The sequence below is a fragment of the Gracilinanus agilis genome, chromosome 4, assembly GCF_016433145.1.
Source record: "Gracilinanus agilis isolate LMUSP501 chromosome 4, AgileGrace, whole genome shotgun sequence".
Taxonomy (NCBI): Eukaryota; Metazoa; Chordata; class Mammalia; order Didelphimorphia; family Didelphidae; genus Gracilinanus; species Gracilinanus agilis.
Genome location: NC_058133.1, coordinates 208757798 through 208772604, shown reverse-complemented (window position 1 = coordinate 208772604; position 14807 = coordinate 208757798). Strand labels below are relative to the sequence as shown.

The 14807-nt window shown below is 47.1% G+C and overlaps 1 protein-coding gene across 1 annotated transcript in view; it reads left to right on the top strand.

Moving 5' to 3' along the window:
• LLGL2 (LLGL scribble cell polarity complex component 2) overlaps positions 1-12757 on the top strand; it is a 47090-nt gene extending 34333 nt beyond the window's left edge. Inside the window, exons 10-25 of the mRNA XM_044672877.1 lie at positions 3742-3959; positions 4143-4210; positions 4428-4581; positions 4675-4779; positions 4940-5232; positions 5823-5973; positions 6946-7096; positions 7725-7841; positions 7986-8152; positions 8922-9186; positions 9469-9622; positions 9803-9831; positions 10333-10380; positions 11074-11116; positions 11440-11501; positions 12080-12757. Coding sequence (XP_044528812.1) covers positions 3742-3959; positions 4143-4210; positions 4428-4581; positions 4675-4779; positions 4940-5232; positions 5823-5973; positions 6946-7096; positions 7725-7841; positions 7986-8152; positions 8922-9186; positions 9469-9622; positions 9803-9831; positions 10333-10380; positions 11074-11116; positions 11440-11501; positions 12080-12087 — 2033 coding nt within the window. The 3' untranslated portion in view covers positions 12088-12757. The remainder of the gene's footprint in view (positions 1-3741; positions 3960-4142; positions 4211-4427; positions 4582-4674; positions 4780-4939; positions 5233-5822; positions 5974-6945; positions 7097-7724; positions 7842-7985; positions 8153-8921; positions 9187-9468; positions 9623-9802; positions 9832-10332; positions 10381-11073; positions 11117-11439; positions 11502-12079) is intronic.
• Positions 12758-14807: the final 2050 nt, after the last annotated feature.

Here is a 14807-nt window from a genome sequence, read left to right as displayed (position 1 = left end):
ACATTGTAAATCATCTAGTCCAACCCTTTCTTTTTATTGAAAAGGAAACTGAAGCCTGCAAAGTCGATATATCTCAGGCCACACAAATAGGTACCTTGCATCCAAGATGAGATGTGAACCCAGGTCATCTGACTTTCAAATCCAGGCTTCTATCTATTTTTTTTTTAATTTTTTTTTTTTAGACCCTTAACTTTTGTGTATTGGCTCCTCAGCGGAAGAGTGATAAGGGTGGGCAATGGGGGTCAAGTGACTCGCCCAGAGTCACACAGCTGGGAAGTGTCTGAGGTCGGATTTGAACCTAGGACCTCCCGTCTCTAGGCCTGACTCTCAGTCCACTGAGCTACCCAGCTGCCCCCTCTCTAGACCTTTTTAGTCATGTGTATGGTTAAAATATTGAGCATCCCAAATATACGTGTTTAGCTATAAATCATATACATGTGCTACTCTACATATGTATATTATAAAGAGCATATGCTCGTAAAATAGATGTCAAAGGTAGGAATTTAAAAGGATGAGGTAAAGATGAAATAAATTTTAATAGTTTTAACTGTATGAAAAACCTTTGCTTTCACTAAAATTTTAATCAATGAATTTAAACTCTTGAAACTCTTCACTTGGAAATTTCTAGAAAGATTAGTAAATTCTGGTGCCTAGTGTGGATGCAGATTTGAATATTTGTGTAGGTGACATCCATCATTTTCAAACAGCAAAAGTTTAAGTTTTTAACTATCTTGTTAATTGCAGTGATTTCATGCTATCATTAATATCTCAAGGTACAATGTATACTTAGAGCAAAGTTCATAATTAATGACAGAAGATATAATGTTCTCATTTCATATAATCTTCTTGACCATTTCCTTTTTTTTTTACTACCTTGTCTGGTCTAATTAGATTATGGTGGGTTGTTTTTTTTTTTTTTACTAATTAGGAAAAGCATTAGTTCTTGTTGTTTTCTTCTTGGCTCGTCCCCATATATTGGGCAGCTGGTTTGACACAGTGGAAAGACTGCTGGGCCTGAAGTTAGGAAGTCTCATCGGCCTGTGTTCAAATTTGTCCTTCAGACACTTACTGTGTGACCCTAAACAAGTCACTCAATTCTGCCTCAGTTTCCTCATCCATAAAATGATCTGGAGAAGGAAATAACAACCAATTCCAGAATCTTTGCCAAGAAAACCCCAAATGAGGTCATGAAGAGTCAGACATGACTGAAACAACTTAATAGTAAAATATGTATCGCTGTTAATTTCAATCTGTGGTTTCTTTGCCAAGAATCTTGTCCTTTAGGCAACTAGGGAGCACAGTGAAGAGGGAAGACTAGAAGTCATGAGCATCTGAGTTCAAATTCTACCTTAAACTTTTACTAGCTATTTGAGCCTGTAAAGTGGAAATAATAATAAGCATCTACCTCACAAGGTTGTTGTGGGGATCCAGTAAGATAACATGTTATGTGTAGCACTTTTCGAACCTTAAAGTGCTATTTAAGGGTTGTTATCATTATTTTGTTAATTTAGTTAAAAGAAGATAATATAAGCTGCATGTTGTACAGAACCTACAGCTTGCTGAAAGTGAACAACTGAGGGTACCACTACCAACCCCTCTCAGTTAGGGAACTCCCACAATTCTCTTAGAAAACATCTTTTAAAAAAATTTTTTTTATCTTTATTTTATTCTAATAACAAATTTACACATAAGTTTTCCAAAGTTATATGATTCGTATTGGCTTTCTCCTTCCTTCCCTTCCCCCTCTCAGAGTTGATTATACTTGTCATCCAAGATATCCACTGGGATTATACATGTATTATCACTAAAAAAAAAAATATGTGACACTTATGCCAATTAATACATTAAGTATCAATCAATGAACCTTTTTTTAAAGTTGTTTTTTGATCATGTCTGACTCTTAGTGACCCCATTTGGGCTTTTCTTGGCAAAGATACTAGGGTGATCTGGCATTTCTTTCTCCTGGTCATTTTATAGATGGGGAAACTGAAGTAACCAGGGTTAAGTGACTTGCCCAGGGTCACATAGCTAATAAATGTCTGGACAACACTAGTTACGTGACCCTGAGCAAGTCATATAACCTTGACCTCAGTTTCCTCACTTATAAAATGGGGATAATAGCACCTACCCTCACAAGATTGTTTGGAGGATCTTTTGGGATAACATGAGTAAAGAGTTTTAAAAAGCACTCTATAAATGTTGCTAGCTATTAGCTTTTTTGACTGTAAGCAAATTCTTTTACTGCTTTGGGCAGCTCAGCAGGATTTAATCAATGTGGCTTGGAGCTGTTATTCAATGGAGTTAACATTCCTAGAAATTCGTTTTAAGTTTTAATAAAATCAGAGACTCTTCTAAATACAAAATTCCTATGAAAGGACTTGGGTACTTTGGGGTTTTGCCTAGGTTTGACAAAATGAGGAGGGACTCTCTTGGTGAGGGGGTGGAATACTTTGGTATTCCAGTGCCATAGGAATAAGAGAACAAGGGTTTTGTTTGATTCAGCCATGGGATAACCCTGTCCTAAAGGGTGGACCCAGCAGTGATTGAACCCAACAAGCTATTTATAACCAGTGGAGGCTTTGAAGGTGGGCCTGCTCCTTTCCTGTCACCTGTCCTGGGAGCTTATCCCCACTTCCCACATACATAGCCAAGTGGTGGGTCTTCTGGGAAGGGTTCCCAAATCTGAGTGTGTAAAGGAAAGGTCAGTGAGTGTGGGTTCATCCAGAAAAGCTGAAACTGGACTCTCCTAGGAAGTGGCCAGTCCCTTCTCAGGAAGTCTTTGAAGGAGAGATTTGAGTTGTTTAAAAAATAAAAATAAAGAAATACTCCTGAGTCTGTATCCCAAAGAGATATTAAAAAGGGGGAAAGGGCCAACTTGTATAAAAATATTTATAGAGTTTTTTGTCAAGGTGAAGAATTAGAAATTGAGGGGAATCTGTCTGTCCAATGGGGAATGGCTGAACAAATTGTGGTATATGTTGGTGATGGAATACTTATTGTGCTATAAGAAATGATAAGCAGGATCGTTTCAGAAAAAGCTGTAAAGATCTGTAGGAACTGAGCTGGGAGAACATTGTACTAATAGTGATATTGGATGATGATTATCTGTGAAAACCTGGCTACTCTCAGCAGTGCAATGACCTGGGATAATCCTGAAGGATTTATGATGGGGAAGGCTCTCCACCTCCAGAGAAAGAATTGTTGGAAGTTGTTTTTCACATCCGTGTAGCTTTGGTTTTATTTTAGGGTTTTGGTCATGAATGCTCTTACAACAGTGGCCAATATGGAAGTGTGTTTTGCATGACAATAAAATAAAAAATTTTAAATATATATTGATTTTAAGAAGCTAGATGAAAATGAGTTCCTCTTTTAAAGATCTAGGCTTTGGAGGGTGGGAATTCCATGGTTCTTTCCCTGTAGATAGAGCCTGAAGTAGAAGTGGAGGGGGACAGCATCCCAGTGATCTCATTTTCCTTCTCCTAGGACTTATCCTACATAAAGAGCACTTGCTTTGCAGCAACAGATTCCAGGTTGCATGTTCAAGGAGTTTGGGTTTGGGTAGCCATGGATGTGCTCCACTGTCTGGGGAATGTTGCTAGACTCTAATCTGGAGCCTGGAATGGTAGCCCAGGCTTGGGGAGAAGGTGCTGCCTCCTAGTGGGCTCAGACAAATAGTGGGTGCTCTGGCAGAGTCCGGAGGAGCCTGAAGCTGCTGAGTCTGGTCCTGTTCTTTCTCCCTAGACTTTGATGAACCTTATGCCATGGTGGTATTGGCAGAAGAGGAATTGGTGGTGATTGACTTGAAGACAGCCGGCTGGCCAGCCATCCAAGCCCCTTACCTAGCATCCCTGCACTGTTCTGCCATCACCTGCTCCCACCACGTCTCCAGCATCTCCCTCAAGCTGTGGGAGAGAATCATTGCAGTTGGGAATAAGCAGAATTCTCACTTCTCCGCCATGGTACATTGACAGCCTGGGGGAGCCTTGGGTTCAGTGGTCCTTCCTTTCCCTACCACCTCATGTGTTTGGCTAGCAGTAAAAATAACCTCAGCGACATTACACCATCTCAAAACTGGCCTTACCCCTCTGTTATTTCCAGACTTTATGGACTAGGCTTTTGAGGTCCGGTCATTTCTTTTTCAGGGGTGGCCCATTGATGGAGGAACCAGTTTGGCCCCGGATCCGCCTCAGAGGGATCTGCTGCTCACTGGGTAAAGCGACCGTGATAACCTGTGTCCCTCAAACATACAAAGGGGGGCACACAGCGTCATGCCCCCCTGCACCCCCAGTTTATAAGCTGGTGGCACTCTTTATTTCCCCAGAAGAACCGAGACGTGCACCCTGCCCCGGGCTCCATCGTGCCCGTGTGCATACCTAAGCTTGCCCGCTCTTCCCCTTTTCCTCACTGCTTCCGTACTCTGCCCGCAGGCACGAGGATGGCACCGTCAGGTTCTGGGATGCGTCGGGCGTCTGCCTCCGCCTGCTCTACAAGCTGAGCACGGTGCGCGTGTTCCTCACCGACACTGACCCCAACGACAACCTCAATGCGCTGGGGGAGGACGAATGGCCCCCGCTAAGGAAGGTGAGACCGGCAGGTGCTCCGTTGGGCTTTGAGAAAACCAGTGCTTTCGGGGCTGACTTGGAAGGTCTCATTTTTTCCTTCTGACACGGTCAGGTTGGCTCCTTCGATCCCTATAGTGATGACCCACGCCTGGGCATTCAGAAAATCTTCCTTTGCAAATACAGCGGTTACTTGGCAGTGGCAGGGACTGCGGGGCAGGTAAGAGGCCAGGCTGGGTTCCCCACTCCCGCTAATCAATGGTCCTGGCTGTCCAGCCTCTTGTCCATCTGCCACAGCTCAAGGAGCATGTATGCCTGGCCCCGGGGGCCCTCCTGCTCTTGGGCAGCTAAGAGCTTGGGCCCTCTGCCCTCCCTGCCAGGTGCTCGTGTTAGAGTTGAACGATGAGGATGCAGAGCAGGTGGTGGACCATGTGGAAGCTAACCTGCTGCAAGACCAAGAAGGCTATCGGTGGAAGGGACACGAGAGGCTTCGGGCTCGAGAGGGGTCCATCTGCTTTGAGCCTGGCTTCCAGCCTTTCATCCTAGTGCAGTGCCAGCCGCCGGCAGTAGTCACCTCCCTAGCCCTGCACTCCGAGTGGAAGCTGGTGGCCTTTGGCACAAGTCATGGCTTTGGGCTCTTCGATCACCAACAGAAGAGACAAGTTTTGGTCAAGTGAGTGGCACCACCCATGGGGAGAAGTGGGGAGACATGGAAGGATCTGGGGGATGACTCGGGCAGAGGACAGTCGCTGCTAGACAACACTTATGAAGGCACAAAATACAGATTTAAAAAATAATCCCTGGGAGCAGCTGGATAAGTACCATGCCTGGAATTGGGAGAGCCTGGGTTCAAATTGGGCCTCAGACACTTCCTAGCCGTGTGACCCTGGGCAAGTCACTTAACGCCCATTTCCTAGCTCTTATTACTCTTCTGCCTTGGAACTGGCACACAATGTTGATTCTAAGACAGAAAGTAAGGGTTTTGTTTTTTTTTTTTTTTTTAAAAAAGGGATGCCAATAGGAAGAGGTAAAAAGAGGTGACATTCCATGGAGAAGTCCCTCACCCATAGTTTGTCACCTCATTAATTCCTTCTCATTTCCAGATGGGATACTTAAACCCCTAAAAGGGAGGGAGAAATCAGTATATATGTTGTCTTTCCTCCCTTTCAATCTCCTGACTGGGAGGTGATGTCATGAGCGGGTGGGTAGGTGTCCGGGCCTCCCCTTGAGGACTTCTGACCCCTTCTGCCTGGCCCTTTGTAGATGTACACTGCATCCCAGTGACCAGCTGGCCATGGAGGGCCCCCTTTCCCGAGTAAAGTCTCTGAAGAAATCCTTGCGACAGTCATTCCGAAGAATCAGCCGGAGCAGGGCTTCCGGTCGCAAGCGGCGCATGGCTGGCCCCTCAGGAGAGGTAAGCCCTGAAAGGGAGAAGACGTTCATCTCTTCCGTCTTCTTAGCCCAAGATGGCTCCCAGGAAGCAGAGAGCCCAAAGTCGCCAGCATTAGAATGGGCTTTTCCTCTTTCCCCTCTCCTGGGTTCCCCGGCTGCCTTGTGGTGAAGAGCAAAAAAATGGTTTGCCTCCTACGTCCTTTGGTGTCTTCTGCTTTGAGAATTGATCTCAGGCCCAGAAGAAGCTACTTAGTTGACTTTGGTTTAGGATAGCTTCCTTCTAAAGTCTTGATCCTGGTAAGAGCATATGTCATACTCTTTCCCATTCCCCTCCATCTCCAAATAATTTTTAAAAAACCCTTAGTACAAATCTCCATGATTCAGCAAAATAAATTCCCATGTTGGCCATGACCAACAACGAGTTTTCAGGCCTATCACCTTGGATGGGGTGATCCATCTTCAGTCTTTTGGACTCATGATTTATTTATTATTGAGTTGCATTAGCCCAAGTCTGGACATCTTTCAGAGTTGTCTTTTCTTTGTATCATTTCCCCTTCCTTTTGTAGCATCTCACAGAGGTCTAAAAATGTCTGTTTTATTGTTTTTCATAGCATGTTGTCTTATATTACATTTATAAATATATAATATTTTTTATATATATATATATTCTCTCTCTCCCCCCCCCACCCCCGCCCATGTATATTGTGTATTGGCTCCAAGGCAGCAATGGGGGTTAAGTGATTTGCCCAGGGTCATACAACTAGTAAATGTCTAAATCCAAATTTGAACCCAGGACCTCCATCTCTGGGCCTGGCTCTCAATCCACGGAGCCATCCAGCTGCCCCTACTGTTTATATTTTTGTACTTTGACCTCTCTGCCCCATTAGTGGCATTGCTTTATACCCTCCCCACTTTTCCTCTCCCGTCTCTGTCTCATCCCTTTCTTACTATTCTTATCTTCTCCTTCCTATCCCCAATCCTATCTCTGGCCCAGGGGCAAGAGTTGAATGCCAGAGCAGATCGAGCAGGGTTGCAAAATATGGAGCTGGCCCCTGTACAGAGGAAGATTGAGGCGAGGTCAGCGGAAGACTCATTCACCGGCTTTGTCCGAACCCTCTACTTCGCTGACACCTACCTTCGGGACAGTGAGTAGACTCTGTTCAGTCTAGTTGGGACAGGGGAAGGCGGGGAGTGGGGAGTCACCCTTGGCTGGCTCAGCATTGCTCTTGCCCTACCACAACAACATCTAGCAAGCCCTCGAGAATTCTGGACTATCCCTTGGCCTCCTTTCTGCTGCCACGTCCAGAATGCCTAGAGTCAGAGGACCTGGTTTTGAGTCTTATTCCTTCTACTTATTAAGTGTGCAATACTGTGCCTTAGTTTTCCTCATCTGTAAAATTCAGATAATACTTATCCTGGGTAATACTGTGCCTCAGTTTTCTCATCTGCAAAATTCAGATAAAACCCTACTTATTTCACAGAGTCCTTTGTAAGGGTCTAGTGAAAAATGGATGTAAGAGGGTTTGTCACACTGGTATTAAAATCCCAATCTCCCTCTGTTGTCCCTGTTTTCTAGGGTAGAGGATGTGAGCCTACGTTATCTGGGCTGGGGTTGGGGAGCCCCACAGAAGTGGTCCCTTGGGTCCACGATGACTTGCCATTCCTGGCTAGGCTGGTCTTTGGTCTTCTGGGCCACCTAGAAAGTGGACACACTGGAATAATCTCCCCTCTTCTAGGGAGATAGGTGGTTCAGGGCTCTTTGTACCTTCACAGATTCTTGCCACTGCCCTTCCCTGTGGGTGGGCACCAACGGAGGCACAGTCTATGCCTTTTCCTTACGTGTACCTACTCCAGAACGGAGAATGGAGGAGCCTGTCCGGGCTGAACAGGGTGAGTGGTGGGTGGGAGGGCCTGGCCTTGAGGGGTAGGGGGCAAGAGTGGACTCGTGTCTGGTTGCCTAGAACAGGAAGCCCTTAGAGCTGACCAAGGGGGCATGCCTCCACCTCAGCACCATCCTGCCTTCTCTCCTTACAGCCAAGGAGATCCAGCTGATGCATCGAGCCCCTGTGATAGGCATCCTAGTCCTTGATGGCCGAGGCATGCCCCTCCCTGAACCCCTGGAAGCTGCCCATGACCTCTCAAAGAGCCCAGACATGCAGGGCAGCCACCAGCTCCTTGTGGTATCCGAGGAGCAGTTCAAGGTAGGGACACTTCCCAAACTTGAGGCTAAGGGAAACCAGCCTTCTCTGCTAATTCTTTTGCTTTTCTCTGTACCTTTTGCACATACCCCTTGGGCAGAGGGGTCGCTACCAGGGCCTGAAAATCTTCTGTAACGACCATGAAGGAGACCAGGCCTTCTTCGTAGGGTGGGCTCAGACTGGGGCACTGGGAATGGATCTGAGTCTTATTTTAGGTGGGGGGGGTGTAAGAGGTGACCTTGGGTATCTAAAAGGAAGAGAGCATATCGCTGTGATATCACACAGGAAGGGAGAGAATGGGGACAACAGAACAGTTCTGGGAAGGAGTTAATTTTTATGAAGGAAGTGATAAGCTTCTGTAGAGAGGAGTGAGGAAGAAGGCCACCCCCTCCTCCCTCCTTTACTCCACACAGGGGAGGAAGGAAGCGCTCCCATTGGCTGCTGGGCAGAGGGGCGGGTGGTGTGAAAAAATGTCATCAGGTGCAGTGGAGAAGGGGGAGGGGAGGAGAGTGGCTCTGCCAGGTCCCTCTGCCTTTCTACTAATAAACTTTGGGGGTGGGGGTGGGGCGGTGCACGGCCCGCAGAGCACTCTGCCTGCCATCTTTGGCACACGTGCCATAGGTTCACCATCATTGCCCTGGGAGACATGGTGGGCGTGGCTGCAAGCTGGCACATAAGGGGAGGAGGACCACAGGGGAGGGGTCTAAAGCCCAGAGGGGGAGCTTCCTGAGTGACGGCCTTGTGTTCCTCCCCTCCCCTATCCCTCTGGTAGGTGTTCACCCTGCCCAAGGTTAGTGCGAAGCTGAAACTGAAGCTGACTGCCTTGGAGGGCTCCCGGGTACGGCGGGTCAGCGTGGCCCACTTTGGCAGCTGCAAGGCGGAGGACTATGGAGAACACCACCTAACCGTCCTCACGAATCTGGGTGACATCCAGGTAGTCTCCCTGCCCTTCCTCAAGCCTCAGGTACGCTACGGCTGCATCCGCAAGGAGGACGTCAGCGGAATTGCTTCCTGTGTCTTCACCAAATACGGCCAAGGTACAAAGGCCTCGGGGCCCCCAGACCCAGACCGGGCAGGCTTTCCCCTCGCTTCCCTGCCCTGGGCCCCTACCTTGTCCTTTGGGGAGGGCGCCTGGGGTGGACAGAGCGGGCAGCAGTCTTCCTGCCTATCTGAGGGTTACGGCCCTCCGCAGTGCTCAGGAGAGGAGGGGGTCCCTGGACAGAGGGTGGATTTGGAGATAGGACACGAGGCGTACTAAAGAGGAAACAACGAGCTTCCCTCTCACACTTGTCTCCTTGCCCTTTTATTTAACTCTACAGGCTTCTACCTGATCTCACCCTCAGAGTTTGAGAGGTTCTCTCTCTCCACAAAGTGGCTGGTTGAGCCTCGGTGTCTAGTGGATTCATTGGAAACCAAGAACCACTGCTCTACCCGCAATGGGTCAGGCATCAAGAAGGCCCCAAGCAAAGCCAGGTGAGAAATAGGGTGGCTCAGTGGGCGAAGCTGGGGTCTGCAAGCAGGTGGGAGAATTCACCTGTCTTTAAATGTCTCCACCCCAGGGGCCAGGAAGCAAGAGGAATTGGGAGGCGGGTAAATTAACTTAAGGAAAATTGCTTCCTGGCTCTTAGAAAAGCTCACTGTCCCTCCTTGCAGGAACTCAGAGAGCCTGGGAGATGGAGGTGGTAAGTAAGCCTACCTGGGCAGAAGCTTCATGGGGAGATTTTGAGTGTAAAGGGGGCTGGGCTCTTGATTGTGAAGAATCTTTAACTAAACCATGTATAAGGATCCCTGTGGACTTCACATTGACATTAACATTTATATTCTATTGTATCTTTTAAATTTTGTTTAATATTTTCCAATAATAATAAGCCTGGTCAGGACTGCTTTATACTCTTCAAAGCTCTTGAGGACTCTCCTAAGAGAGTATCTATCTCCAGACTCTCAGTCTTGTCCACCTGCCATATTAGACATTCAAACATCTTAGTATCATTACAAAAGTAGCCTTTGATTTCTCTGACCCTAAGAGAGGGTCTTGAGGACCCACAGGGATCCCCAGTCCAGGCTTTGAAAACCACTGCCTTTTAGAGCATTGCCCTGGAGCCAGGTTTGCAATGGGGAGGGGAAGAGTTCCAGAGGTGTGAGGGTCAGGATTCAACGGGTCTGTGGACTCCTCTTCCTTGCAGGGAGGAGTCAGGAACCGTTGATGGAACGGGCCCTACTCAATGATGAGAGTAAGTGGGGAACTGGGGAGGATCTGAGCTGGAGAAGAAATGGAAAGATGAGTATTATACCTCCTCTTTAGAGAGAAACCTAAGGCAGGGATGAGCCTGAGATCTGAAAAAGGGAGCCGGGCACCTTGGAGGCAAAGTCCCCAGTTCCTTGGCAGTAGAAGGAAGGAGCCTAAAGTCCCATGAGACCCACTTTCCTCCTCCTTCCCCTACCCACTCCCATCCCACAGATTAGCTAATGTGAGATATTTGGGTATAAAGCAATATAAATCCCCCAACCTCTAGGATGGGCAGTGGCTGCCTCCTAGTGTCCTTCTCTTCCTTGATAACACAGCTTGAATCCCCCTTTCTATTCCCGATTTCCTCCCTCCCAACCACCGCTACCCACATGCCTAACCACCCTGTCTCCTTTCCAAGCTAATTTGTAGCTCATTACTTTGCATTGATTCTTTCTATACTGATAGAGGCCCTTCTAATTGTATGTTATTATATTTAAGCTTTAACAGCTTAACTGCAGTGAGACTTTTAAAACACCACAGAGTAGGAATTGTCTCTCCCGGCACCCCTGATCCCCCCTGGCAATTGGAACACAGTCTTCTCGAAACTAGGGAGTTTCATTCCTTATCTTTGTATTTCTAGCACCTGGCACATTGCCTGATCTATCTAAATGCTTGTGGATTGATTGTCTTGTTGCAGGAGTCCTGAAGGAGATCCAGAGCACTTTGGAAGGTAACAGAGGGTGAGTGTGTCCCCCATGCCTTCCCCTTGTTCACCCACCCTCTACCCCCTTCAAAAAATTAAAAAAGATGGAACCAGCATTCACTCTGCTATTCGATTCAGCTCCCTCCAGCTGGAGAAGTTTGTCCCAATGAACCTGGGATATTTCCCTCCCTGCATTCTACAGGATGCTATTTTTATATAATGTTTCCGGTCCCCTTGCACATAGGAGAGTCCTGGACGACCTCCTCAGGTCTCTGTGAAGGTGTTTATGGAACTGAATAGAATTCTACTTAACCAACCTCACAAAGTCCCAGCAAGGCAGTGACAGTTTTCTCTTTGCAGGAGCTATGGCGAGTGGTATTCCCAGCAAGTTGCTGTAGGACGGAGACACAATAATGGTGGAGGTAGGTGACTTGGGAGGATCCTGGGCAGGGACTTTGCCACCATGGACTTCCAGTATATACAGGCTTTTTCTGGGAACCCCTGAGACTAATCAAAAGGGACCCCACCCCAGACAGGCATCCAGGCATTCTGGGCGGTACTGAGGGGAGTGCCCAAGGTCCTAGAGAACAGGGATTCCTCTGTTCCATCTCCTTAAGTGCTTTGCCCATGGAAAACCCCACCTATAAAAACTCAAGGAGGGACAGGTGAAAATCTACACCCTCCCACCCCATCTCCACCCCTCACCACACACACACACACACACACACACACACACACACACACACACACACACACACACACACACACACACACACACCCCCCATCTCTCCTGCCAAGACTACTTTCAGAAATGCTCAGGCCCTGAGGGAGTCCAGTCTGCCCTGGACACTTGAGCATTTGTCCACCCATCTCCCTCCTCCCCACTCCACCCCCAAACCTTGCCTAATCCTTCTGGAAGCCTCCTTGGCTGGCTCCCCTCTCTGAGAACTTTTCTGATCCTGTGAAGATGCCCAGTCACCTATTCTTCCTATTTTCCCAGTAGAGTGATGGTTGCAGATGCCGAGGCTGCCTCACAGACTGTGCCACAACACTACTGAAGATCTCACCGTGGAGGGTGCTGATCCTGGTGGAGGTCTGGATGGGTCCCGTCCAGAGTTGGACGGGAGAACCCCCCTGGCCTGCACCTCTGCTGCTTCTCCAGCCTCTCCAATAACCACCTTCCCTCACCTTCCCCCTTTGGTAGGGGGTGAGGTTGGAATCCAGAGATGTCCCAGAATGGACAAGATGACCCCTTCCCTCTCTCCTTGTCTGTCTTGGTCCCTTTTGTCAATGTTTGCACAGTTTTTATTTTCTTCCTTCCCTCCTTTTATAGTGGGATGGGTTTTAAATTATAAATTTTAACTGCCTCTGGGTGAAAAAAGTTTTTAATAAAATACCTTATTACCTCTTCGCTGGATTGACCCAATGATTTATTTAGTACTTTTTTAAAAATCCTGTAGTTTTGCATTGAAATGAATATGGATTTTTAGAAATGTACTGTCAGCTGAGTCCCTGAGGGAGCTGGGACCCCCCCTGAGGACTGAGGGCGTAGGGTCTTCTCCCCTAATCCCCTGAGGGGGGAGACTCTATATTTGTAGCTGTTTTAAAACCGAGCAAACTGTCTGAACACTGTGGCCTGGTCTTTTTGGAATAAAGGACTAGAGTGTTTATTATCTTGGTGTCTATGTCTCTGTTCATACTTCCTTCCCTTGGCAGGAAAGTGGGCAGGTTGGAAGGTGGCTGGAAACATTCTCTGTTTTGTCTGCCCTCGTGGTTTCCTCTCCCTGAGTCAAGATTCCCACCTTTCCCCAAAGAGGTGCCATTATAATCAAAACTAGGAACCTGTGAAGTTTTCTGTCTGTTCTAATATGGGAGTCGGGGCCTTAAATTCCAAGGTCTCTGCCAACTCTCAAAGGCAGTGCAAGGAGAACAATTATATACAATGACCACAATAATGTTTGCAAAAAACATTATCTGGGTCTATCTCATGAAATGGATCTTGGTCCTTGAAGATAAATAGTAACAGGTGGGAAACTACACAGTTACGCAGGTATGACATAAAAATAAAATAAATTAAAATGCCCCCAATAAATCAGTGCCTGGGGACAGCTAGGTGACTTGGTAGATTGAGAGCCAGGCTTAGAGACGGGGAATCCCAGGTTCGAATTCAGCCTCAGACACTTCCTAGCTGGGTGACCCTTAATGGGAGTCACTTACTCCCATTGCCTATCCCTTACCACTCCACTTTGGCTTTTTTTTTTTTTAAACCCTTGTACTTTCGGTGTATTGTCTCATAGGTGGAAGATTGGTAAGGGTGGGCAATGGGGGTCAAGTGACTTGCCCAGGGTCACACAACTGGGAGTGGCTGAGGCCGGGTTTCAACCTAGGACCTCCTGTCTCTAGGCCTGACTCTCACTCCACTGAGCTACCCAGCTGCCCCTACCACTCCACTTTGGAACCAATACGTTGTATTGATTCTAAGACTCAAGGTAAGGGTTTAAAAATAAAAAACAGTGCCTTCCTTGCCATGAATGGGTACTCCTTCACAGGGGGCGTTGTATGTGTATGTTGTTTACTCATTCAGTTGTGTCCATCTTCATGACTCCTTTATTTAGGTGGCTGGTTTCTTGGCAAAGATACTGGAGTGGTTTTCCATTTCCTTCTGTAGCTCATTTTACAGATGAGGAAACCAAGGCAAACAGGGATAGATGACTTGCCCTGGGTCACACAGCTAGTAACTCTGAGGCCAAATTTGAACTTGAAGCTTCCTAACTCCTGGCCTGAAACTCTCCACTTTGCTACCTATTTGCCCATATGTGTGTAACATGTATATATACATATGTAATCTGTTGCTTGGTGCCAGCTCCCTCTGCTTTGTCAGGTTCACCAAAGCCCCCCAGCTCCTATGCAGTACAGCCCATGTATGTCAGAGTCTATCTTGGGACTTGTCTCCTGGGCTAGGGATTCAGGATGTTTCCTGGTTAGGCATTGCTACTAAACAGTTCTGAATGAGACTTCTGGGCGGTGCTTGGTGCCATCCTTAGGGAGGGACAGAGAGTACAGGGAGGACACGATCTCTGCCTCCAAGGAGCTTGCAATCAAAAGGGAGGGCTATAAAGGTTATGGGAAGACTAATAACCTCTGGTGTGGGGGGCTTGCCAAGCTGCTCCCCTTCTTTGGTGTCCACTGAAGAGGTCCAGCCCCCTCAAAGATCCACATGGATTCTAATCACCTAGGAGGGAAGTCAAAGCCTGGGAAACAGGAAAAAGGCTCAAGATAGGGGATGGAGACACAGAGAAAATAAGGCACAAGAGACGCAGAAAGATCCAGTGTCAAGTCAGTCAGGGAGGCAAGTCTGAGAGAGAGAGAGAAGGATCTTGTCTCTGATCGCTTTATTATATGGTTAACACATCACTGGTGGTTTTAGGGTATCCTCCAAACAAAAGAAGCACCAAAAGTTTTAACCATAAGATTATAAGTCCAATTACAAAGATAATGAAACAGGTGGTAAAATAATTGTTCAACCAGGTGGCAAGGAAGAAGTTATTGGAAAGTCCTTTCTGACATGTTAAACCTTCCTCTTCCCGGAACCCTGGTCAAAACTTATTCAGATGGTAAGGGTAAGCCTTAGAGATTCAAAAGATCTTTTCAGCCTGCCTGTGAGCTTCCAGGCTGCAACTGCAGCTCTGACATTAGTAGGAGAATTAATTTTAAACCCAACAAAATGT